Source organism: Salmo salar, unplaced genomic scaffold (assembly GCF_965601325.2).
Source record: "Salmo salar unplaced genomic scaffold, fSalSal1 ptg000129l, whole genome shotgun sequence".
Lineage (NCBI taxonomy): Eukaryota > Metazoa > Chordata > Actinopteri > Salmoniformes > Salmonidae > Salmo > Salmo salar.
Window position 1 is genome coordinate 229,875 of NW_027675318.1, and position 26,152 is coordinate 256,026.

The following is a 26,152-nucleotide window of genomic DNA, read 5'->3' on the forward strand; positions in this document are numbered from 1 at the left end:
CACACTGCTATTCTTTGGTGGTGAAAATAGTGGCAGTATATTTTTTCAACATATTCAGATATATCAGTGTCCTGAAACCTTCCATATCTATTCATAAATTAATGTATCATAATATAAATGACAAATTATCAAAGTTTTGCCTGCAGATAGAAACATGATTGAGAAAGATCATGAATAATAATGAGTGAGAAAGTTACAGAGGCTACAACAAAACATGCTAACCTCTCACCATTACCAATAACAGAGGATAGAACAAAACATGCTAACCTCTCACCATTACCAATAACAGAGGCTACAACAAAACATGCTAACCTCTCACCATTACCAATAACAGAGACTACAACAAAACATGCTAACTAACCTCTCACCATTACCAAAAACAGAGACTACAACAAAACATGCTAACCTCTCACCATTACCAATAACAGAGGCTCATTCCTCATTATTCACAATTAATTCCTGATTTTTCATAATCATGGTAGCATCCACATGAATGTAGAAGTGTTCAGAAACATCTTCTCTTCTTACTGACAATACAAGTGAAGTGACTCCAAAATGACAGGACATTATTCACCATTAAGTTACTATTAGGAAAAATATAATCTAAAACACAACCAAATTTAAAACTGTAAGCTTCACTGTCCAAACACATATGGTGTGGACTATGTGTGTCTGGTAAACACATGTGGATCTGGTGAACAGTTATCACTTGTTGACCAACTACAGGAATACTGACCTCAGAGTCTCCAGTTTACAGTGGGGATTCCCCAGTCCAGCAGAGAGCAGCTTCACTCCTGAATCCTTCAGGTCATTGTTACTCAGATCCAGCTCTCTCAGGTGTGAGGGGTTTGACCTCAGAGCTGAGACCAGAGAATCACAGCCTTCCTCTGTGACTCCACAGCCTGACAGCCTGCAAAGAGTCAAATCAAATTAAAATCACACTGCTATGCTTTGGTGGTGAAAATAGTGGCCGTATCATTTTTCAACATATTCAGATATCAGTGTCATGAAACCTTTCATATCTATTCAGAAATTAATGTATCATATTATAAATGACAGATTATCAAAGTTTTGCCTGCAGATAGAAACATGTATAGTACAAATATTTGAGTAGACTGACCAGACCAGTTTAAAAGCAGTATCAGTCAAAAGACAGACAGTGAGGTATCAGATTTAGATTGTATTGAGTATACAGTCCACACCATATCTGTTTTGACAGTGAAGATAACATTTTAAATGTGGCTCTAAACTCCAACATTTTGGATTTCAGATCAAATGTTTCATATGAGGTGACAGTATATAATGTCACCTTTTATTTGAGGATATTTTCATACATATCTGTTTCACCATTTAGAAAAATGAAATCACTTATGTATCTAGTCCCCCTATTTGAATAAGTCATTAGTATTCTGACCAATTCACTCATAGTGTATTAAAATAGTCAAAAGTTTAGTATTTGGTCCCATATTCTTTGACTGCAATGACTACATCAAGCCTGTGACTGCCATGATCGAGAAAGATCATGAATAATAATGAGTGAGGAAGTTACAGAGGCTACAACAAAACATGCTAACCTCTCACCATTACCAATAACAGAGACTACAACAAAACATGCTAACCTCTCACCATTACCAATAACAGAGGCTACAACAAAACATGCTAACCTCTCACCATTACCAATAACAGAGGCTACAACAAAACATGCTAACCTCTCACCATTACCAATAACAGAGGATACAACAAAACATGCTAACCTCTCACCATTACCAATAACAGAGGATACAACAAAACATGCTAACCTCTCACCATTACCAATAACAGAGGCTACAACAAAACATGCTAACCTCTCACCATTACCAATAACAGAGGCTACAACAAAACATGCTAACCTCTCACCATTACCAATTACAGAGGCTACAACAAAACATGCTAACCTCTCACCATTACCAATAACAGAGGCTACAACAAAACATGCTAACCTCTCACCATTACCAATAACAGAGGATACAACAAAACATGCTAACCTCTCACCATTACAAATAACAGAGGGTACAACAAAACATGCTAACCTCTCACCATTACCAATAACAGAGACTACAACAAAACATGCTAACCTCTCACCATTACCAATAACAGAGGCTACAACAAAACATGCTAACCTCTCACCATTACCAATAACAGAGGCTACAACAAAACATGCTAACCTCTCACCATTACCAATAACAGAGGATACAACAAAACATGCTAACCTCTCACCATTACCAATAACAGAGGATACAACAAAACATGCTAACCTCTCACCATTACCAATAACAGAGGCTACAACAAAACATGCTAACCTCTCACCATTACCAATAACAGAGACTACAACAAAACATGCTAACCTCTCACCATTACCAATAACAGAGGCTACAACAAAACATGCTAACCTCTCACCATTACCAATAACAGAGGATACAACAAAACATGCTAACCTCTCACCATTACCAATAACAGAGGCTACAACAAAACATGCTAACCTCTCACCATTACGAATAACAGAGGATACAACAAAACATGCTAACCTCTCACCATTACCAATAACAGAGGCTACAACAAAACATGCTAACCTCTCACCATTACCAATAACAGAGGATACAACAAAACATGCTAACCTCTCACCATTACCAATAACAGAGGCTACAACAAAACATGCTAACCTCTCACCATTACCAATAACAGAGGATACAACAAAACATGCTAACCTCTCACCATTACCAATAACAGAGGCTACAACAAAACATGCTAACCTCTCACCATTACCAATAACAGAGGCTACAACAAAACATGCTAACCTCTCACCATTACGAATAACAGAGGATACAACAAAACATGCTAACCTCTCATCATTACCAATAACAGAGGCTACATCAAAACATGCTAACCTCTCACCATTAACCTCAAATAAAAGGTGACATTCTGTACTGTCACCTAATATGAAATATTCTTTCTCAAATCCAAAATGCTGGAGCATAGCACCAAATTTAAAATGTAAGCTTCACTCTCCAAACACATATGGTGTGGACTATGTGTGCCTGGTAAACACATGTGGATCTGGTGAACAGTTATCACTTGTTGACCAACTACAGGAATACTGACCTCAGAGTCTCCAGTCTGCAGTGTGGATCCTCCAGTCCAGCAGAGAGCAGCTTCACTCCTGAATTCTTCAGGTCATTGTTACTCAGGTCCAGCTCTCTCAGGTGTGAGGGGTTTGAACTGAGAACTGAGGCCATCACTTTACAGGATGTGTCTGTGAGTTTACAGCCAGTGAGTCTGCCAACACAGAAGAAATACAATGACAGACAGGTTGTATTAAAATGATACGCTTAGCTTTCCCTGCTTACACTGTAAGCCGTGCACTAATAATGTGTATATCGTGCATTTATGGTTCAATGCTACAACCTTTCTGATCAGTTTGTACTATAGTTTAAGAGTTTTCAGCTGATAGAAAGTTTAGTCAGCCAATGAAAATACTGTTGTTCCTTAATACAGTAAAGTTTGTTCCGAGGGATAGTTACATGGGTACTTAGAGCCAGTCAGCCAATGAAAATACTGCTATGATTACAATTTATTTTGGTGTGTGTTATTTACATGAATACTTACAGAGCTTTCCTGCAGCCTCTCACAGCTGGGAGCAGTCTCCTACGACCCTCCTCTGATGTCTTGTATTCCTTCAGGTTAAACACATCCAGAACCTCCTCTGATATCTGCAGCATGTAGGCCAGCGCTGAACACTGAGCAAGGGAGAGGTTTTTGGATCTGTTCTCTGACCTCAAGTACTCTTGGATTTCCTCCTGTACTGAATGGTCTTTCATCTCTATCAGACAGTGGAAGAGATTGATGCACCTCTCAGGGGACATGTTCTTCCTTTGCATCACCTTAAGGGATCGGATTGTTTTCTGGATGCTCTCCGGACTGCTTTCTGTCTGTGTCACCAGACCTCGTAGGAGTTTCTGATTGGACACTAGTGACATGCCATGAAGGAAGCGGACAAAAAGGTCCAGGTGTCCATTCTTACTCTCCAAGGCTTTATCCACGGTACTCTTCAGCAGCTCATGCAAGGTTAGCTCTTCAGACACACCTCTAGACTTTCGCTTGAGGAAAGGCTTCAGTGCATCCATGTTCCTGGCTGTGTAACAATGGTACATGTAGACAGCTGAGAGAAACTCCTGAATGCTGAGATGAACAAAGCAGTACACCACTCTCTGAAATATCACAGACTCTTCTTTAAAGATTTGTGTGCACACTCCTGAGTACACTGAGGCTTCTTTGACATCAAGGCCACACTCTTTCAGGTCTTCTTCATAGAACATGAGATTACCCTTCTCCAGATTTTCAAACGCCAGCCTCCCCAGCTTCAGAAGAATTTCCTTATCTGACTCCATGAGCTCCTCTTGATCCATCTCATCTCTTCCATGATACTTCTGGTTCTTCAGGCTGGTCTGAATGAGCAGGAAGTGTATGGACATCTCAGTCAGAGTCGTGGGCATCTCTCTCCTCTTGTCTGTCCTCAACATGTGTTCAAAGACTATTGCAGAAATCCAACAGAACACCGGCATGTGGCACATGATGTGGAGGCTCCTTGATGTCTTTATGTGTGAGATGATTCTGCTGGCCAGGTCCTCATCACTGAATCTCTTCCTGAAGTACTCCTCCTTCTGTGGGTCATTGAACCCTCGTACCTCTGTCACCTGGTTAACACACTTAGGGGGGATCTGATTGGTTGCTGCTGGTCGGGAGGTTATCCATAGGAGAGCAGAGGGAAGCAGATTCCCCTTGATGAGGTTTGTCAGCAGAACATCAATAGATGATGTCTGGGTGACATCAGACACCTTTTCATTGTGCTGGAAATCTAATGGAAGTCTGCTTTCATCCAAACCATCAAAGATGAACATAGCTTTACAGGCAGTGAGTTTCTTTGCATTGCCTATGTCTAGTTCTGTGTGGAAGTCATTTAAAAGTCTGAGAAGACTGTACTGACGATCTTTGATCAAGTTCAGCTCCCGGAAAGGAAGCACAAATATGATCTCCACATCTTGGTTTGCCTTCCCTTCAGCCCAGTCTAGGATGAACTTCTGCACAGAGACTGTTTTTCCGATGCCAGCGATGCCCTTGGTCAGCACAGTTCTGATGCTTCTCTCTTGGCCAGGTAAGGGTTTAAAGATGTCATTGCAGTGGATTGCTGTGTCATGTGAGGTTGGTGTCCTGGATGCTGTCTCTAGATGCCACACCTCATGTTCATTGTTAACACCTTCACTCTCTCCTTCTGTGATGTAGAGCTCTGTGTAAATCCTGTTGAGGGGAGTTTGGTTCCCTGCTGTTTCCATGCCTTCTATCACACATTCATACCTCCTTTTCAGACTGGCTTTATGGTTTACTATAGCTCTCTGCAGGCTGTCATCCACTACAAGGGAGGAGTAAAATGGATGTGTATCAGACACAGTCATTGACAGGATGAAATGTGGGCCTCCACAACTACAGTAACTTATATTATCTCATATTATTGTAGTTAACTACATTTAAATCATATTGAGGTATTGACTTAGCACAGGTCTGCAAGTGTTCTTACTGTTTTCAGAGCCTCTTGCATCATTGGGTTCCCTCAGGTTCTGTAGTACAGGAAGTGTTCTGGATCTCTTTCTACACTGAGGACAGTCATAGTCTCCTGAAGGAGCAGGTTTATCCCAGTATCTGGTGATGCACTGTCTGCAGAACCTGTGTCCACAGGTGATAGAGACCGGATCCCTCAGAACCTGCTGACACACTGCACACCTGGACTCATCCTCTGGCAGAGTAGACCATCCACTACAGAGATAAAGGAGAGAGAGATACTGATCCTCTGGCAGAGTAGACCATCCACTACAGAGATAAAGAAGAGAGAGATAATGATCCTCTAACAGAGTAGACCATCCACTACAGAGATAAAGGAGAGATACTGATCCTCTAATAGAGTAGACCATCCACTACAGAGATAAAGGAGAGAGAGATACTGATCCTCTAACAGAGTAGACCATCCACTACAGAGATAAAGGAGAGATACTGATCCTCTAACAGAGTAGACCATCCACTACAGAGATAAAGGAGAGAGAGATACTGATCCTCTAACAGAGTAGACCATCCACTACAGAGATAAAGGAGAGATACTGATCCTCTGGCAGAGTAGACCATCCACTACAGAGATAAAGGAGAGAGAGATACTCATCCTCTGGCAGAGTAGACCATCCACTACAGAGATAAAGGAGAGAGAGATACTGATCCTCTGGCAGAGTAGACCATCCACTACAGAGATAAAGGAGAGAGAGAGAGACTTGTAGATGTTACTACTGATCCTCTAACAGAGTAGACCATCCACTACAAGGATAAAGGAGGGAGAGATAGTGATCCTCTAACAGAGTAGACCATCCACTATAGAGATAAAGGAGAGAGAGATACTGATCCTCTGGCAGAGTAGACCATCCACTACAGAGATAAAGGAGAGAGAGATACTGATCCTCTAACAGAGTAGACCATCCACTACAGAGATAAAGGAGAGAGAGAGAGATACTGGTCCTCTAACAGAGTAGACCATCCACTACAGAGATAAAGGAGAGAGAGATACTGATCCTCTAACAGAGTAGACCATCCACTACAGAGATAAAGGAGAGAGAGAGAGATACTGGTCCTCTAACAGAGTAGACCATCCACTACAGAGATAAAGGAGAGAGAGATACTGATCGTCTGGCAGAGTAGACCATCCACTACAGAGATAAAGGAGAGAGAGATACTGATCCTCTGGCAGAGTAGACCATCCACTACAGAGATAAAGGAGAGATACTGATCCTCTAACAGAGTAGACCATCCACTACAGAGATAAAGGAGAGAGAGATACTGATCCTCTAACAGAGTAGACCATCCACTACAGAGATAAAAGAGAGAGAGATACTGATCCTCTGGCAGAGTAGACCATCCACTACAGAGATAAAGGAGAGATACTGATCCTCTAACAGAGTAGACCATCCACTACAGAGATAAAGGAGAGAGAGATACTGATCCTCTAACAGAGTACACCATCCACTACAGAGATAAAGGAGAGAGAGATACTGATCCTCTAACAGAGTAGACCATCCACTACAGAGATAAAGGAGAGAGAGATACTGATCCTCTAACAGAGTAGACCATCCACTACAGAGATAAAGGAGAGATACTGATCCTCTAACAGAGTAGACCATCCACTACAGAGATAAAGGAGAGAGAGATACTGATCCTCTAACAGAGTAGACCATCCACTACAGAGATAAAAGAGAGAGAGATACTGATCCTCTGGCAGAGTAGACCATCCACTACAGAGATAAAGGAGAGATACTGATCCTCTAACAGAGTAGACCATCCACTACAGAGATAAAGGAGAGAGAGATACTGATCCTCTAACAGAGTAGACCATCCACTACAGAGATAAAGGAGAGATACTGATCCTCTAACAGAGTAGACCATCCACTACAGAGATAAAGTAGAGAGAGATACTGATCCTCTAACAGAGTAGACCATCCACTACAGAGATAAAGGAGAGAGAGAGAGATACTGGTCCTCTAACAGAGTAGACCATCCACTACAGAGATAAAGGAGAGAGAGATACTGATCCTCTAACAGAGTAGACCATCCACTACAGAGATAAAGGAGAGAGAGATACTGATCCTCTGGCAGAGTAGACCATCCACTACAGAGATAAAGGAGAGAGAGATACTGATCCTCTGGCAGAGTAGACCATCCACTACAGAGATAAAGGAGAGAGAGATACTGATCCTCTAACAGAGTAGACCATCCACTACAGAGATAAAGGAGAGAGAGAGAGATACTGGTCCTCTAACAGAGTAGACCATCCACTACAGAGATAAAGGAGAGAGAGATACTGATCCTCTGGCAGAGTAGACCATCCACTACAGAGATAAAGGAGAGAGAGAGAGACTTGTAGATGTTACTACTGATCCTCTAACAGAGTAGACCATCCAATACAAGGATAAAGGAGGGAGAGATAGTGATCCTCTAACAGAGTAGACCATCCACTATAGAGATAAAGGAGAGAGAGATACTGATCCTCTGGCAGAGTAGACCATCCACTACAGAGATAAAGGAGAGAGAGATACTGATCCTCTAACAGAGTAGACCATCCACTACAGAGATAAAGGAGAGAGAGAGAGATACTGGTCCTCTAACAGAGTAGACCATCCACTACAGAGATAAAGGAGAGAGAGATACTGATCCTCTAACAGAGTAGACCATCCACTACAGAGATAAAGGAGAGAGAGAGAGATTCTGGTCCTCTAACAGAGTAGACCATCCACTACAGAGATAAAGGAGAGAGAGATACTGATCGTCTGGCAGAGTAGACCATCCACTACAGAGATAAAGGAGAGAGAGATACTGATCCTCTGGCAGAGTAGACCATCCACTACAGAGATAAAGGAGAGATACTGATCCTCTAACAGAGTAGACCATCCACTACAGAGATAAAGGAGAGAGAGATACTGATCCTCTAACAGAGTAGACCATCCACTACAGAGATAAAAGAGAGAGAGATACTGATCCTCTGGCAGAGTAGACCATCCACTACAGAGATAAAGGAGAGATACTGATCCTCTAACAGAGTAGACCATCCACTACAGAGATAAAGGAGAGAGAGATACTGATCCTCTAACAGAGTAGACCATCCACTACAGAGATAAAGGAGAGAGAGATACTGATCCTCTAACAGAGTAGACCATCCACTACAGAGATAAAGGAGAGAGAGATACTGATCCTCTAACAGAGTAGACCATCCACTACAGAGATAAAGGAGAGATACTGATCCTCTAACAGAGTAGACCATCCACTACAGAGATAAAGGAGAGAGAGATACTGATCCTCTAACAGAGTAGACCATCCACTACAGAGATAAAAGAGAGAGAGATACTGATCCTCTGGCAGAGTAGACCATCCACTACAGAGATAAAGGAGAGATACTGATCCTCTAACAGAGTAGACCATCCACTACAGAGATAAAGGAGAGAGAGATACTGATCCTCTAACAGAGTAGACCATCCACTACAGAGATAAAGGAGAGATACTGATCCTCTAACAGAGTAGACCATCCACTACAGAGATAAAGTAGAGAGAGATACTGATCCTCTAACAGAGTAGACCATCCACTACAGAGATAAAGGAGAGAGAGAGAGAGATACTGGTCCTCTAACAGAGTAGACCATCCACTACAGAGATAAAGGAGAGAGAGATACTGATCCTCTAACAGAGTAGACCATCCACTACAGAGATAAAGGAGAGAGAGATACTGATCCTCTGGCAGAGTAGACCATCCACTACAGAGATAAAGGAGAGAGAGATACTGATCCTCTGGCAGAGTAGACCATCCACTACAGAGATAAAGGAGAGAGAGATACTGATCCTCTAACAGAGTAGACCATCCACTACAGAGATAAAGGAGAGAGAGAGAGATACTGGTCCTCTAACAGAGTAGACCATCCACTACAGAGATAAAGGAGAGAGAGATACTGATCCTCTGGCAGAGTAGACCATCCACTACAGAGATAAATTAGAGAGAGATACTGATCCTCTAACAGAGTAGACCATCCACTACAGAGATAAAGGAGAGATACTGATCCTCTAACAGAGTAGACCATCCACTACAGAGATAAAGTAGAGAGAGATACTGATCCTCTAACAGGGTAGACCATCCACTACAGAGATAAAGGAGAGAGAGAGAGATACTGGTCCTCTAACAGAGTAGACCATCCACTACAGAGATAAAGGAGAGAGAGATACTGATCCTCTAACAGAGTAGACCATCCACTACAGAGATAAAGGAGAGAGAGATACTGATCCTCTGGCAGAGTAGACCATCCACTACAGAGATAAAGGAGAGAGAGATACTGATCCTCTGGCAGAGTAGACCATCCACTACAGAGATAAAGGAGAGAGAGATACTGATCCTCTAACACAGTAGACCATCCACTACAGAGATAAAGGAGAGAGAGAGAGATACTGGTCCTCTAACAGAGTAGACCATCCACTACAGAGATAAAGGAGAGAGAGATACTGATCCTCTGGCAGAGTAGACCATCCACTACAGAGATAAAGGAGAGATACTGATCCTCTAACAGAGTAGACCATCCACTACAGAGATAAAGGAGAGATACTGATCCTCTAACAGAGTAGACCATCCACTACAGAGATAAAGGAGAGAGAGATACTGATCCTGTAACAGAGTAGACCATCCACTACAGAGATAAAGGAGAGAGAGATACTGATCCTCTAACAGAGTAGACCATCCACTACAGAGATAAAGGAGAGAGAGATACTGATCCTCTAACAGAGTAGACCATCCACTACAGAGATAAAGGAGAGATACTGATCCTCTAACAGAGTAGACCATCCACTACAGAGATAAAGGAGAGAGAGAGAGATACTGGTCCTCTAACAGAGTAGACCATCCACTACAGAGATAAAGGAGAGAGAGATACTGATCCTCTAACAGAGTAGACCATCCACTACAGAGATAAAGGAGAGAGAGATACTGATCCTCTGGCAGAGTAGACCATCCACTACAGAGATAAAGGAGAGAGAGATACTGATCCTCTAACAGAGTAGACCATCCACTACAGAGATAAAGGAGAGAGAGATACTGATCCTCTAACAGAGTAGACCATCCACTACAGAGATAAAGGAGAGAGAGATACTGGTCCTCTAACAGAGTAGACCATCCACTACAGAGATAAAGGAGAGAGAGATACTGATCCTCTGGCAGAGTAGACCATCCACTACAGAGATAAAGGAGAGAGAGATACTGATCCTCTAACAGAGTAGACCATCCACTACAGAGATAAAGGAGAGAGAGATACTGATCCTCTAACAGAGTAGACCATCCACTACAGAGATAAAGGAGAGAGAGAGAGATACTGGTCCTCTAACAGAGTAGACCATCCACTACAGAGATAAAGGAGAGAGAGATACTGATCCTCTGGCAGAGTAGACCATCCACTACAGAGATAAAGGAGAGATACTGATCCTCTAACAGAGTAGACCATCCACTACAGAGATAAAGGAGAGAGAGATACTGATCCTCTAACAGAGTAGACCATCCACTACAGAGATAAAGGAGAGATACTGATCCTCTAACAGAGTAGACCATCCACTACAGAGATAAAGGAGAGAGAGATACTGATCCTGTAACAGAGTAGACCATCCACTACAGAGATAAAGGAGAGAGAGATACTGATCCTCTAACAGAGTAGACCATCCACTACAGAGATAAAGGAGAGATACTGATCCTCTAACAGAGTAGACCATCCACTACAGAGATAAAGGAGAGAGAGATACAGAGTAGACCATCCACTACAGAGATAAAGGAGAGAGAGATACTGATCCTCTGGCAGAGTAGACCATCCACTACAGAGATAAAGGAGAGAGAGAGAGATACTGGTCCTCTAACAGAGTAGACCATCCACTACAGAGATAAAGGAGAGAGAGATACTGATCCTCTAACAGAGTAGACCATCCACTACAGAGATAAAGGAGAGAGAGATACTGATCCTCTAACAGAGTAGACCATCCACTACAGAGATAAAGGAGAGAGAGAGATACTGATCCTTTAACAGAGTAGACCATCCACTACAGAGATAAAGGAGAGAGAGATACTGATCCTCTAACAGAGTAGACCATCCACTACAGAGATAAAGGAGAGAGAGATACTGATCCTCTAACAGAGTAGACCATCCACTACAGAGATAAAGGAGAGAGAGATACTGATCCTCTAACAGAGTAGACCATCCACTACAGAGATAAAGGAGAGAGAGATACTGATCCTCTAACAGAGTAGACCATCCACTACAGAGATAAAGGAGAGAGAGATACTGATCCTCTAACAGAGTAGACCATCCACTACAGAGATATAAGAGGGTGCAGTAATAAACTCAGTTACAACAAATTACAAATTACAACAACATATCTATATGTGGTGACGTACCTTCGGTCAAAGGTGATTGATTTTCCACCACTGGAATTAACAGGATGATCCATGGAGAAGTCACTGTTCATAGACAGACAGCTGGGAACAGTATACTGTGTTCATAGACAGACAGACAGCTGGGAACAGTATACTGTGTTCATAGACAGACAGCTGGGAACAGTATACTGTGTTCATAGACAGACAGACAGCTTGGAACAGTATACTGTGTTCATAGACAGACAGCTGGGAACAGTATACTGTGTTCATAGACAGACAGCTGGGAACAGTATACTGTGTTCATAGACAGACAGACAGCTGGGAACAGTATACTGTGTTCATAGACAGACAGCTGGGAACAGTATACTGTGTTCATAGACAGACAGCTGGGAACAGTATACTGTGTTCATAGACAGACAGACAGCTTGGAACAGTATACTGTGTTCATAGACAGACAGCTGGGAACAGTATACTGTGTTCATAGACAGACAGCTGGGAACAGTATACTGTGTTCATAGACAGACAGCTGGGATCAGTATACTGTGTTCATAGACAGACAGCTGGGATCAGTATACTGTGTTCATAGACAGACAGCTGGGAACAGTATACTGTGCTGTCTGAGTGTGGTAGTAGCCTCTGGAATGAATAACATGTCCACAACTCCATTACTAGAATTTTGTGCCTGAGACCTACCACAATACCCCATTCAAAGGTACTTAAATATATTGACTTGCCCATTCACCCTCTGAATGGCACACATACACAATCCATGTCTCAATTGTCTCAAGGCTTAAAAATCCTTCTTTAACCTCCCCTTCATCGACACAAATTGAAGTGGATTTAACAAGTGACATCAATAAGGGATCATTGCTTTCACCTGGATTCACCTTGTCAATCTACGTCATGGAAAAAAATCCTTCTTTAACCTCCCCTTCATCGACACAAATTGAAGTGGATTTAACAAGTGACATCAATAAGGGATCATTGCTTTCACCTGGATTCACCTTGTCAATCTACGTCATGGAAAAAGCAGGTGTTCATAATGTTTTGTACACTCAGTGTCTTAAAATATATGACATAAACAACAAATGATAAGCAGATGCTTTACAGTATATACTCAGATACTCAAAATACATCTGGTTTCAGATCTTGAAGGTTCTCCTCTTCAATAGTAATATCATCAATTCTGACCAGTAACTTACCTGGGGTCAAAGGTCCCTGATCCATCACTAAAATGTATAGGATGATGCATAGAGGAGTCACTCTTCATGGACAGATGACTGGGTACTGGAGAGACTGATCTCAGAGTTTGGTTAGAGAATCTGGAAAACATAATGAATCACCATCAAACTACAATATATATAATATATAAAACCATATTTCAATAGATAAAATACATTACATAAAGCACTAAAATATATGCTGACATAAAGCATTAAAATATGTGCCATTACATTAATTAAACATTGAATTATGTGACATTACATAAATCAACAAACATCAACAAACAAAATAAATGTGAAAACATTAACACCCTCCTAATATTGAGTTGTCACATACAGATACTGATTCACTTCATCTCAGTTCCACTTGAATCCTTCAGAGTCTATTGATGCACATACTTTATAGTATGTCCATATGTACAGTACCAGTCAAACAGTAACACAATAAAACATCAATATGTCTATATATACAGTACCAGTCAAACAGAACACATTAAAACAAACAATAATGAGACTATACGGAGTACCAGTACTGAGTCAATATGCAGGGGTACCAGGTAGTTGAGGTAATAATGAGACTATAAGGAGTACCAGTACCGAGTCAATGTGCAGGGATACCAGGTAGTTGAGGTAATAATGAGACTATAAGGAGTACCAGTACTGAGTCAATGTGCAGGGGTACCAGGTAGTTGAGGTAATAATGAGACTACAAGGAGTACCAGTACTGAGTCAATGTGCAGGGGTACCAGGTAGTTGAGGTAATAATGAGACTATAAGGAGTACCAGTACTGAGTCAATGTGCAGGGGTACCAGGTAGTTGAGGTAATAATGAGACTATAAGGAGTACCAGTACTGAGTCAATGTGCAGGGGTACCAGGTAGTTGAGGTAATAATGAGACTACAAGGAGTACCAGTACTGAGTCAATGTGCAGGGGTACCAGGTAGTTGAGGTAATAATGAGACTATAAGGAGTACCAGTACTGAGTCAATGTGCAGGGGTACCAGGTAGTTGAGGTAATAATGAGACTATAAGGAGTACCAGTACTGAGTCAATGTGCAGGGGTACCAGGTAGTTGAGGTAATAATGAGACTATAAGGAGTACCAGTACTGAGTCAATGTGCAGGGGTACCAGGTAGTTGAGCTAATAATGAGACTATAAGGAGTACCAGTACTGAGTCAATGTGCAGGGGTACCAGGTAGTTGAGGTAATAATGAGACTATAAGGAGTACCAGTACTGAGTCAATATGCAGGGGTACCAGGTAGTTGAGGTAATAATGAGACTATAAGGAGTACCAGTACTGAGTCAATGTGCAGGGGTACCAGGTAGTTGAGGTAATAATGAGACTATAAGGACTACCAGTACTGAGCCAATGTGCAGGGGTACCAGGTAGTTGAGGTATTAATGAGACTATAAGGAGTACCAGTACTGAGTCAATGTGCAGGGGTACCAGGTAGTTGAGGTAATAATGAGACTATAAGGAGTACCAGTACTGAGTCAATGTCCAGGGGTACCAGGTAGATGAGGTAATAATGAGGCTATAAGGAGTACCAGTACTGAGTCAATGTGCAGGGGTACCAGGTAGTTGAGGTAATAATGAGGCTATAAGGAGTACCAGTACTGAGTCAATGTGCAGGGTACCAGGTAGATGAGGTAATAATGAGGCTATAAGGAGTACCAGTACTGAGTCAATGTGCAGGGGTACCAGGTAGTTGAGGTAATAATGAGGCTATAAGGAGTACCAGTACTGAGTCAATGTGCAGGGTACCAGGTAGTTTAGGTAATTGAGGTAATATGTAAATGTAGGTAGATGTAAAAGTGACTAGGCAATCAGGATAGAGATTACATGTCCTCGTCCAGGGATTGCACACACACACACACACACACACACACACACACACACACACACACACACACACACACACACACACACACACACACACACACACGTGGAGGGAACGTTGTGTTTGTTTAATATTGTTTTAGGACTATGAAAATGGACAAAAGTATTAGCCTATGGATTATGAAAACAACCAAAAGAAATGTGAAAATGGGAGAGGAGAAATGACTAGAGACAGTGTTGTTTAACTCACTGACCATGACCCATGAGTTCTTCTTACCTTTGTTCAGTAGAAAAGTCTCCCTCTCTAAACTCTATAGGTGTACCCATAGACCGATCACTCTTCATGGACACACAGCTGGGTACAGGGGAGGCTGTTCTCTCCGGCTTGATTGGTCTTCAACACAACAGAGACAAACATTACATCTCTCATCTACTCTGATCTCAGATGGGAACATAAGAAGAGCTCCAACATGCAACATATCACTTTACAGAAATGTTCGGAAATGTGCCTTTATGGTTTAAAGAAATTATGGAAGAGATTGGTGTGTTATTTCACTATCTAATCATGGCATGGCGTTGTTCAGTGACAGACATGTATTTGTTTAAAATCTATCACTTGATGGTTTCATTTCAGAGAGAGAAATAATGTTTTTTTGCTAAATGCTATATATCTGCCTCACTCTCAGAGAAATCAGTAGTACTGCTAGGTTTAACACAGTAATAATATATATCTGCCTCACTCTCAGAGAAATCAGTAGTACTGCTAGGTTTAACACAGTAATAATATATATCTGTCTCACTCTCAGAGAAATCAGTAGTACTGCTAGGTTTAACACAGTAATAATATATATATGCCTCTCAGAGAAATCAGTAGTACTGCTAGGTTTAACACAGTAATAATATATAACTGCCTCTCAGTGAAATCAGTAGTACTGCTAGGTTTAACACAGTAATAATATATATCTGCCTCTCAGAGAAATCAGTAGTACTGCTAGGTTTAACACAGTAATAATATATATCTGCCTCTCAGTGAAATCAGTAGTACTGCTAGGTTTAATACAGTAATAATATATATCTGCCTCTCAGAGAAATCAGTAGTACTGATAGGTTTAACACAGTAATAAAATATATCTGCCTCTCAGAGAAATCAGTAGTACTGCTAGGTTTAATACAGTAATAATATATATCTGCCTCTCAGAGAAATCAGTAGTACTGCTAGGTTTAATACAGTAATAATATATATTTGCCTCTCAGAGAAATCAGTAGTACTGCTAGGTTTAATAGAGTAATAATATATATCTGCATCACTCTCAGAGAAATCAGTAGTACTGCTAGGTTTAACACAGTAATAATATATATCTGTCTCACTCTCAGAGATCAGGCTATATGGAGTACCAGTACTGAGTCAATGTGCAGGGGTACCAGGTAGTTGAGGTAATAATGAGACTATAAGGAGTACCAGTACTGAGTCAATGTGCAGGGGTACCAGGTAGTTGAGGTAATAATGAGACTATAAGGAGTACCAGTACTGAGTCAATGTGCAGGGGTACCAGGTAGTTGAGGTAATAATGAGACTATAAGGAGTACCAGTACTGAGTCAATGTGCAGGGGTACCAGGTAGTTGAGGTAATAATGAGGCTATAAGGATTACCAGTACTGAGTCAATGTGCAGGGGTACCAGGTAGTTGAGGTAATAATGAGACTATAAGGAGTACCAGTACTGAGTCAATGTGCAGGGGTACCAGGTAGTTGAGGTAATAATGAGACTATAAGGAGTACCAGTACTGAGTCAATGTGCAGGGGTACCAGGTAGTTGAGGTAATAATGAGACTATAAGGAGTAACAGTACTGAGTCAATGTGCAGGGGTACCAGGTAGTTGAGGTAATTGAGGTAATATGTACAGGTAGGTAAGGATAAAAGTGACTAGGCAATCAGGATAGAGATTATATCTCTTCATCCAGGGAGAGCACACACACACACACACACACACACACACACACACACACACACACACACACACACACACACACACACACACACACACACACACACACACACACACACGTGGAGGGAACGTTGTGTTTGTTTAATATTGTTTTAGGACTATGAAAATGGACTAAAGGATTAGCCTGTGGATTATGAAAACAACCAAAAGAAATGTGAAAATGGGAGAGGAGAAATGACTAGAGACAGTGTTGTTTAACTCACTGACCATGACCCATGAGTTCTTCTTACCTTTGTTCAGTAGAAAAGTCTCCCTCTCTAAACACTATAGGATGACCCATAGACCAGTCACTCTTCATGGACACACAGCTGGGAACAGGGGAGGCTGGTCTCTCCTGCTTGATTGGACTTCAACACAACAGAGACAAACATTACATCTCTCATCTACTCATTTTCAGAAATGTTCATAAATTAGATTTTATTGTTTAAGTGTGTTTTTTCACTATCTAATCATGGCATCGGATTGTTCAACGACAGACATGTATTTGTTTAAAATCTATCATTTGATGGTTTCATTTCAGAGAGACAATGTTTTTTTGCAAAATGTTATATATCTGCCTTTCTCTCAAATGAACGGCTCGGTCTTATGTAGCAAAATTTGAAATTGTGTTTTTCACATTTGATAATAGTAGAGCCTCAGAGCTAGAACATGGTATATCATACACTACAGTTGAGGAACAGTGGAAAAGTGTTTCTGCTTTGGAAGATGATATACTTGTAACCTCACTTTGAGAAAATGGCCTTTGAATGTTTTGGTACCTGCTGGAGAGCTCTTTTTGGTCTACATTATTTTGCATGTACATGTTTTTGCATTTTGCATCTACATGTTATTTTGGCAGATAATGTCACCCATCTAAATAAATAGTTTTAAATATATAATTAACTAAATGTGTGATGTTTATGGTTAACTTGTTATGGATAGGGGGCAGTATTTTCACGGCCGGATAAAAAACGTACCCGATTTAATCTGATTATTACTCCTGCCCAGAAACTAGAATATGCATATAATTATTAGCTTTGGATAGAAAACACTCCAACGTTTCTAAAACTGTTTGAATGGTTCTGTGAGTATAACAGAACTCATTTGGCAGGCCAAAACCTGAGAAGATTCTGTACAGGAAGTACCCTGTCTGACCATTTCTTGGCCTTCTTGATCATCTCTATCCAAAACAGGGGATCTCTGGCATAACGTGACATTTTCTAACGCTCCCATGGGCTCTCAGAAGGCGCCAGAACTTTGAATGATGACTTTGCAGGCCATGGCTGAAAAACAGTAGCGCATTTGGATAGTGGTCGATCTGAGAACAATGAGACTGGGGGCGCATGCACGAGGAGACTCCATGTTTTTATTTTTTCATCTTTGAACTAGGCTCATAATCTGAGGTAGCAACTACGTCAGATCTACAAATCAATGAGCTAGACCTATCCATTTGGTTTGCAACTCTGTGAACCTACGCAACTCTGTGAACCTGCGATGCAACGATTTCAATGCATATCCAATTACCCAGCAGCCATTTAGAAACAACAAGTCATCAAAAAAAGTGTTATTTCTTAATTAAAAAATGTATTCTGGATGTTTAAAATCGGCCACATCTGAAAAAGAGGACAGGGACATGCGTTTTGTTTAGGTGGTATACCTTTTTCTGAAAACAAATATGGTTAACCATGACCAGAAAATGGTTAACGTTTAGGACTGTGGGCCACCACAATATGTACCCAAGCGAACAGGGATAACACTCACAAAGTAGCCAGAACCCTGTTAATAATAATAAGTTACCTGATAATAATAATAATAATAATAATAATAATTGAGGTCAGCCTACAAGGTTAATAGTAATTTACCCGAGGTCGGCGTTCATGGTTATTGCCGACAGGTCTCATTGATAACAATAGAGAAGCTGCCATTTTAACGCAGAACAATGAGCTGGGAATAGAACGTTCAGAAGGTGAGTTGGCGTCACGGTGCTCAATTGAACTAGTAGGAGCTGGCAGGGTGAAAAATGACCTAAAATAAGGTCTGTTTTTTAGCGATTACTTCATAACATAACGTAATATTATGAAACTGAGCTCCATGGAGGATGCAATGAACTAGTTTTCATCAGAAAAAAAAAACATTGTTAAAAATGTCATGTGTCCAGCCTACTTGAGGCGCCCGAAAATAATATTCAAAAGTTCAGTCCATGGACACAGAGGGGTTAAACACTAAAGTTACAGTCCATCTAGTGAAGAGAGGAGAATCGGACAGAGGTAACTTCTGCCGAAGTCGGTCCCTCTCCTTGTTCGGCGGTCGACACTACCGACCTTCTAGCCATCACTGATCCATTTTTCATTTTCCATTGGTTTTGTCTTGTCTTCCATCACACCTGGTTCCAATCCCATCAATGACATGTTGTGTATTTAACCCTCTGTTTCCCCTCATGTCCTTGTCGGAGATTGTTTGTTGTATGTAGGTGTTTATTGTTATTCTGGTGTGCGACGGGTTTTGCACCCTCTATTTGTTATTTTGTATACTTTGGTTTTCCGAGGTTTTGATGTTTATTAAACAGCTCCATTTTTACCAAGTTCATTCTCCTGCGCCTGACTTCCCTGCCACCAGCACGCAACGCATTACAGCATCCATCAACGAGAGAGGGAGAAGCCCTCCACGGGATTTAACAGGTGGAAGAAACAACTGGGGAGCTCCAACGGTCCACAAGAAGTACAGGCAGCCGGTGATGATGTAGTGTTAGCTAGGATAACTAAGATGCTGCTGGTAGAGTAGCTAGCTAGCTTACCTAGCTGTACCGACTAGCTAGGATAACTAAAATACTGCTGGTAGAGTAGCTAGCTAGCTTACCTAGCTGTACCGACTAGCTAGGATAACTAGGATGCTGATGGTAGAGTAGCTAGCTAGCTTACCTAGCTGTACCGACTAGCTAGGATAACTAAGATGCTGATGGTAGAGTAGCTAGCTAGCTTACCTAGCTGTACCGACTAGCTAGGATAACTAAGATGCTGCTGGTAGAGTAGCTAGCTAGCTTACCTAGCTGTACCGACTAGCTAGGATAACTAAAATACTGCTGGTAGAGTAGCTAGCTAGCTTACCTAGCTGTACCGACTAGCTAGGATAACTAGGATGCTGATGGTAGAGTAGCTAGCTAGCTTACCTAGCTGTACCGACTAGCTAGGATAACTAGGATGCTGCTGGTAGAGTAGCTAGCTAGCTTACCTAGCTGTACCGACTAGCTAGGATAACTAGGATGCTGCTGGTAGAGTAGCTAGCTAGCTTACCTAGCTGTACCGACTAGCTAGGATAACTAGGATGCTGCTGGTAGAGTAGCTAGCTAGCTTACCTAGCTGTACCGACTAGCTAGGATAACTAGGATGCTGCTGGTAGAGTAGCTAGCTAGCTTACCGAGCTGTACCGACTAGCTAGGATAACTAAGATGCTGCTGGTAGAGTAGCTAGCTAGCTGTACCGACTAGCTAGGATAACTAGGATGCTGCTGGTAGAGTAGCTAGCTAGCTTACCTAGCTGTACCGACTAGCTAGGTTAACTAGGATGCTGCTGGTAGAGTAGCTAGCTAGCTTACCTCGCTGTACCGACTAGCTAGGATAACTAGGATGCTGCTGGTAGAGTAGCTAGCTACCTTACCTAGCTGTACCGACTAGCTAGGATAACTAGGATGCTGCTGGTAGAGTAGCTAGCTAGCTTACGTAGCTGTACCGACTAGCTAGGATAGCTAGGATAACTAGGATGCTGCTGGTAGAGTAGCTAGCTAGCTTACCTAGCTGTATCGACTAGCTAGGATAACTAGGATGCTGCTTGTAGAGTAGCTAGCTAGCTTACCGAGCTGTATTGACTAGCTAGGATAACTAGGAAGCTGCTGGTAGAGTAGCTTGCTAGCTTACCGAGCTGTATCGACTAGCTAGGATAACTAGGATGCTGCTGGTAGAGAAGCTAGCTAGCTTACCGAGCTGTATCGACTAGCTAGGATAACTAGGATGCTGCTGGTAGAGTAGCTAGCTAGCTTACCTAGCTGTACCGACTAGCTAGGATAACTAGGATACTGCTGGTAGAGTAGCTAGCTAGCTTACCTAGCTGTACCGACTAGCTAGGATAACTAGGATGCTGCTGGTAGAGTAGCTAGCTTGCTTACCGAGCTTTATCGACTAGCCAGGATAACTAGGATGCTGCTGGTAGAGTAGCTAGCTAGCTTACCTAGCTGTACCGACTAGCTTGGCTAGGTAGCAGGTTGTTCTGTACTTCGTCTCGAGGATGATGATGAATCCGGTGAACCACAAAATGAAACAAGGACAGAGAGTGAAAAGGATCTGGCGACACTCATACTGTCCCTGACCGTAAAGCAAAAAGCAAATTCAACAATAAACTTCGACGTCTCAACACTGTAGCGAACTCCATCGTTATTCTCCAAGATCACCTCAGCCACTCTGCGCGTAACCGTGACAATATGCTTGGCGCCGCACCGGACGCGGACAGTTCTGTACGGGGACGGGGACAGTTCCAGAACGCGGACATGAGCAGTGCCACACAATAAACTAAACCCAGTCTTTACAGTGGGTTACATTAGTAATATTCATTTTTTATTATTATTATGAAAAACTGAATTATTCATTTTTTAAAACAATATTTTGAGATTGATTTTAGAAGTGCTGACAATGAAGACAATTTACTCTTATAGGTATATGGGGGGGTATTGCAATGTATTGTAATATATTGTAATGTATTGTATAGTAATGTATAGTATTGTATAGTAATGTATAGTAATGTATAGTAATGTATAGTAATGTATAGTATTGTATAGTATTGTATAGTAATGTATAGTATTGTATAGTATTGTGTAGTATTGTATAGTAATGTATAGTATTGTATAGTATTGTGTAGTAATGTATAGTGTTGTATAGTAATGTATAGTATTGTGTAGTAATGTATAGTATTGTGTAGTAATGTATAGTATTGTATAGTATTGTATAGTAATGTATAGTATTGTATAGTATTGTATAGTAATGTATAGTATTGTATAGTATTGTATAGTAATGTATAGTATTGAAAAAAAGTCCGTTGTTGTCTGTCTTCCTAAGTGATTTATTTATTGTATTATAATGTATTGTATTACAATGTATTGTATTATAATGTATTTTATTATAATGTATTGTATTATAATGTATTGTTTTATAATGTATTGTATTATAATGTATTGTTTTATAATGTATTGTATTGTATAGTAATGTATTGTTTTGTTTTGTATTGTATTGTAATGTATTGTAATGTAAGGTATTGTATAGTAATGTATTGTATTGTATTGTATTGTATTGTATTGTATTGTAATGTAATGTAATGTAATTTATTGTATTGTATTGTATTGTTATGTATTGTATTGTATTGTATTGTATTGTAATGTATTGTAATGTATTGTATTGTATTGTATAGTATTGTAATGTATTGTATTGTATTGTAATGTATTGTATTGTATTGTATTGTATTGTATTATATTGTATTATATTGTAATGTATTGTATTATATTGTATTATATTGTAATGTATTGTATTGTAATGTATTGTATTGTATTGTATTGTATAGTAATGTATTGTATTGTATTGTAATGTATTGTATTGTATTGTATTGTATTGTAATGTATTGTAATGTATTGTATTGTATTGTAATGTATTGTATTGTATTATAATGTATTGTATTATAATGTATTGTATTATAATGTATTTAATTATAATGTATTGTATTATAATGTATTTAATTATAATATATTGTATTATAATGTATTGTATTGTAAAGTGTTGTAATATATCATATTGTAAAAAAGTCAGCCAGAGTTGACGTGGGCCATCGTTCAAACAAAGAAATGCCTCCCTGACCACCAGTGTGTTTGGATATAATGAAGATCAATTCAGCGAAGAAGAACCTCTAGAGTTCTGATCAAAGAGCCTTATAAAGGATTCTATATATATTATATATATACTGTATACTCAGACACTTCCTAACCTCCTATAAAGGGTTCTACATATATTATATATACTGTATACCCAGACACTTCCTAACCTCCTATAAAGGGTTCTATATATATATTATATATACTGTATACTCAGACAGGCTAACCTCCTATAAAGGGTTCTATATATCTTATATATATACTGTATACTCAGACAGGGTAACCTCCTATAAAGGGTTCTATATATATTCTATATATACTGTATACTCAGACAGGCTAACCTCCTATAAAGGGTTCTATATATATTCTATATATACTGTATACTCAGACAGGCTAACCTCCTGTAAAGGGTTCTATATATATTCTATATATACTGTATACTCAGACAGGCTAACCTCCTGTAAAGAGTTCTATATATATTCTATATATACTGTATACTCAGACAGGCTAACCTCCTATAAAGGGTTCTATATATACTGTATACTCAGACAGGCTAACCTCCTATAAAGGGTTATATATATATTCTATATATACTGTATACTCAGACACTTCCTAACCTCCTATAAAGGGTTATATATATATATTCTATATATACTGTATACTCAGACAGGCTAACCTCCTATAAAGGGTTCTATATAGAACTTTAGTGGTTCCGTATATTAAGAAAGATAGAACCCTTTTTGGTTTAAACAGGAGTGAAGACTGGGTTGATATAACGGATATATTGTCCAAATTCAGCTTGTAACACCGATCAGAATTAGTAAGAACAATAAAGTTATGCCTGCCAACATATTAGGCAATAATTAAGAGTAGGCTAAATGATTGTGTCATGCTAAAATTCTATAGAGATGAGTGTGTATACTGGTAAAGATGTGTGTGTGTGTGTGTGTGTGTGTGTGTGTGTGTGTGTGTGTGTGTGTGTGTGTGTGTGTGTGTGTGTGTGTGTGTGTGTGTGTGTGTGTGTGTGTGTGTGTGTGTGTGTGTGTGTGTGTGTGTGTGTGTGTGTGTGTGTGTGTGTGTGTGTGTGTGTGTGTGTGTGTGTGTGTGTGTGCTGGTGAGACAACCACATATCACAGTGAAATATACAGGATACAAACATTTCATTCCAGCTATGTAGCGTTTTGCAAAACAAAAATGAATACACAAAAATCTATGAATTAAAATCTTACAACAACAATATTTTACAGACACATGAAGGTACCCGTAAGAAATCATTTCCGATTAAAAATAACAAATGTTGGAAATAATGTTTAAGAAACAAAGTCCATTGTCATCTCACCTCTTAGCTTTGTTGTCATGTCCCTCAGAGAGATGCATTTTAGAGGCAGGGCCCCCCTCCTCTCTCTCCCCAGAGAGACTCATTTTAGAGGCAGGGCCCCCCTCCTCTCTCTCCCCAGAGAGACTCATTTTAGAGCACTGACCCCTGTAAACAGAGATCCAGCATGTTGGTTGTGGTTGACACAGTGACAACTAAACAGAGATCCAGCATGTTGGTTGTGGTTAACACAGTAACAACTAAACAGAGATCCAGCATGTTGGTTGTGGTTAACACAGTGACAACTAAACAGAGATCCAGCATGATGGTTGTGGTTAACACAGTGACAACTAAACAGAGATCCAGCATGTTGGTTGTGGTTAACACAGTGACAACTAAACAGAGATCCAGCATGTTGGTTGTGGTTAACACAGTAACAACTAAACAGAGATCCAGCATGTTGGTTGTGGTTAACACAGTGACAACTAAACAGAGATCCAGTATGTTGGTTGTGGTTAACACAGTGACAACTAAACAGAGATCCAGCATGTTGGTTGTGGTTAACACAGTGACAACTAAACAGAGATCCAGCATGTTGGTTGTGGTTAACACAGTAACAACTAAACAGAGATCCAGCATGTTGATTGTGGTTAACACAGTGACAACTAAACAGAGATCCAGCATGTTGGTTGTGGTTAACACAGTGACAACTAAACAGAGATCCAGCATGTTGGTTGTGATTAACACAGTGACAACTAAACAGAGATCCAGCATGTTGGTTGTGGTTAACACAGTGACAACTAAACAGAGATCCAGCATGTTGGTTGTGATTAACACAGTAACAACTAAACAGAGATCCAGCATGTTGGTTGTGGTTAACACAGTGACAACTAAACAGAGATCCAGCATGTTGGTTGTGGTCTCAGAGCGAGTGACGTCACCCGATTGAAACGCTATTTGCGCGCACCACCGCTAACTAACTAGCCATTTCACATCGGTTACACAAACAGTCAGGTGATTTAATGCATCACATGAACATGTAGTCGTGACTGATATTTTCACCTTTTCTCCATGTAGTTTAATTAATAATAATAATAATAATAACAACAATATAATATTAATATATATATACATGTAGTGGAACTAATAATAATAATAATAATAATAACATAATATTAATAAGTCACTTTCTCTTTTAATAATTTCTCTCATTCTAGTGTGTTGTTTTGTTCAACAGGTATGATATTATTATGCTGTTACTGAATTCAGTTCATAATAACAATGTTAAGAAAAGTATGTTCAGTGGTACATACCAAATTACACAGGAAGCAGGAGCTCATTGTAGTTTAGAAAACAACAAATGTTCTGATATTCTGAAAGATGATTTAGAACTATGATACTTGAAATTTTTTTACAAATGGTAAAATAATCCCGATATATGAATCATATAATACGATATATGAACATTATGTTATTGAATTTGACTTGCCTACGCCCAGTTAGCGCCATTTTGTATGATTGAACTGTCACGTAGCTGTCCCAGGTGAAATGGACTGTTAGATCTGAGTGTTTTACTGTCAGTCACTATACTAAAATAACACCATACATTTAATTTCTCTACACACTTTACAATAATCACTGGGAAGATTCTTACCTTGTAGCCTGAATTCACAACCAGAACATGTCAAGTCATTGAGATATTTTCCGTTGTTCTGAGAGAGCAGCTTCCTGATAACAAGTGGCTCTGTATCTATGTTCTAGGTACAGTTGATCTTTGGATGCAATAATATCTGGTCAAAGTCTAGTGACACAACACCATAGTATATCATAAACATAACAGCAGTTGGCCAGAAAAGGCCATGACATACTGTA

At 40.1% G+C, this 26,152-nt stretch overlaps 1 protein-coding gene across 7 annotated transcripts; it reads right to left on the minus strand.

Annotated features, from left to right (window-relative positions):
- Positions 1 to 705: 705 nt before the first annotated feature.
- LOC123735046 (NLR family CARD domain-containing protein 3-like) lies at positions 706 to 26,152 on the minus strand. Of its 7 annotated transcripts, XM_082970948.1 has the most exons (10): positions 25,935 to 26,152; positions 24,305 to 24,448; positions 17,313 to 17,429; positions 15,354 to 15,470; positions 13,213 to 13,332; positions 12,032 to 12,094; positions 5,609 to 5,844; positions 3,643 to 5,443; positions 3,139 to 3,312; positions 706 to 910 (listed from the first exon to the last, which is right to left on the minus strand). In XM_082970948.1, the coding sequence occupies exons 2-10, from the start codon at positions 24,430 to 24,432 to the stop codon at positions 721 to 723; spliced, it is 2,946 nt and encodes a 981-aa protein (XP_082827074.1). In that variant the 5' UTR covers positions 24,433 to 24,448; positions 25,935 to 26,152; the 3' UTR covers positions 706 to 720. The 7 variants fall into 7 exon arrangements, with proteins under 7 accessions (XP_082827074.1, XP_082827076.1, XP_082827077.1 ...); XM_082970950.1 differs by lacking the exon at positions 17,313 to 17,429; XM_082970951.1 differs by lacking the exon at positions 15,354 to 15,470.

Coding starts and splice junctions, on each gene's coding strand:
- LOC123735046 (XM_082970948.1), bottom strand. CDS start 24,432: ATGAGTCTCTCTGGGGAGAGAGAGGAGGGGGGCCCTGCCTCTAAAATG. Junction 12,095..13,212: donor TCAGGGACCTTTGACCCCAG/GTAAGTTACTGG, acceptor GTCTATGAACAG/TGACTTCTCCATGGATCATC. Junction 911..3,138: donor TGCAGACTGGAGACTCTGAG/GTCAGTATTCCT, acceptor GACTCTTTGCAG/GCTGTCAGGCTGTGGAGTCA.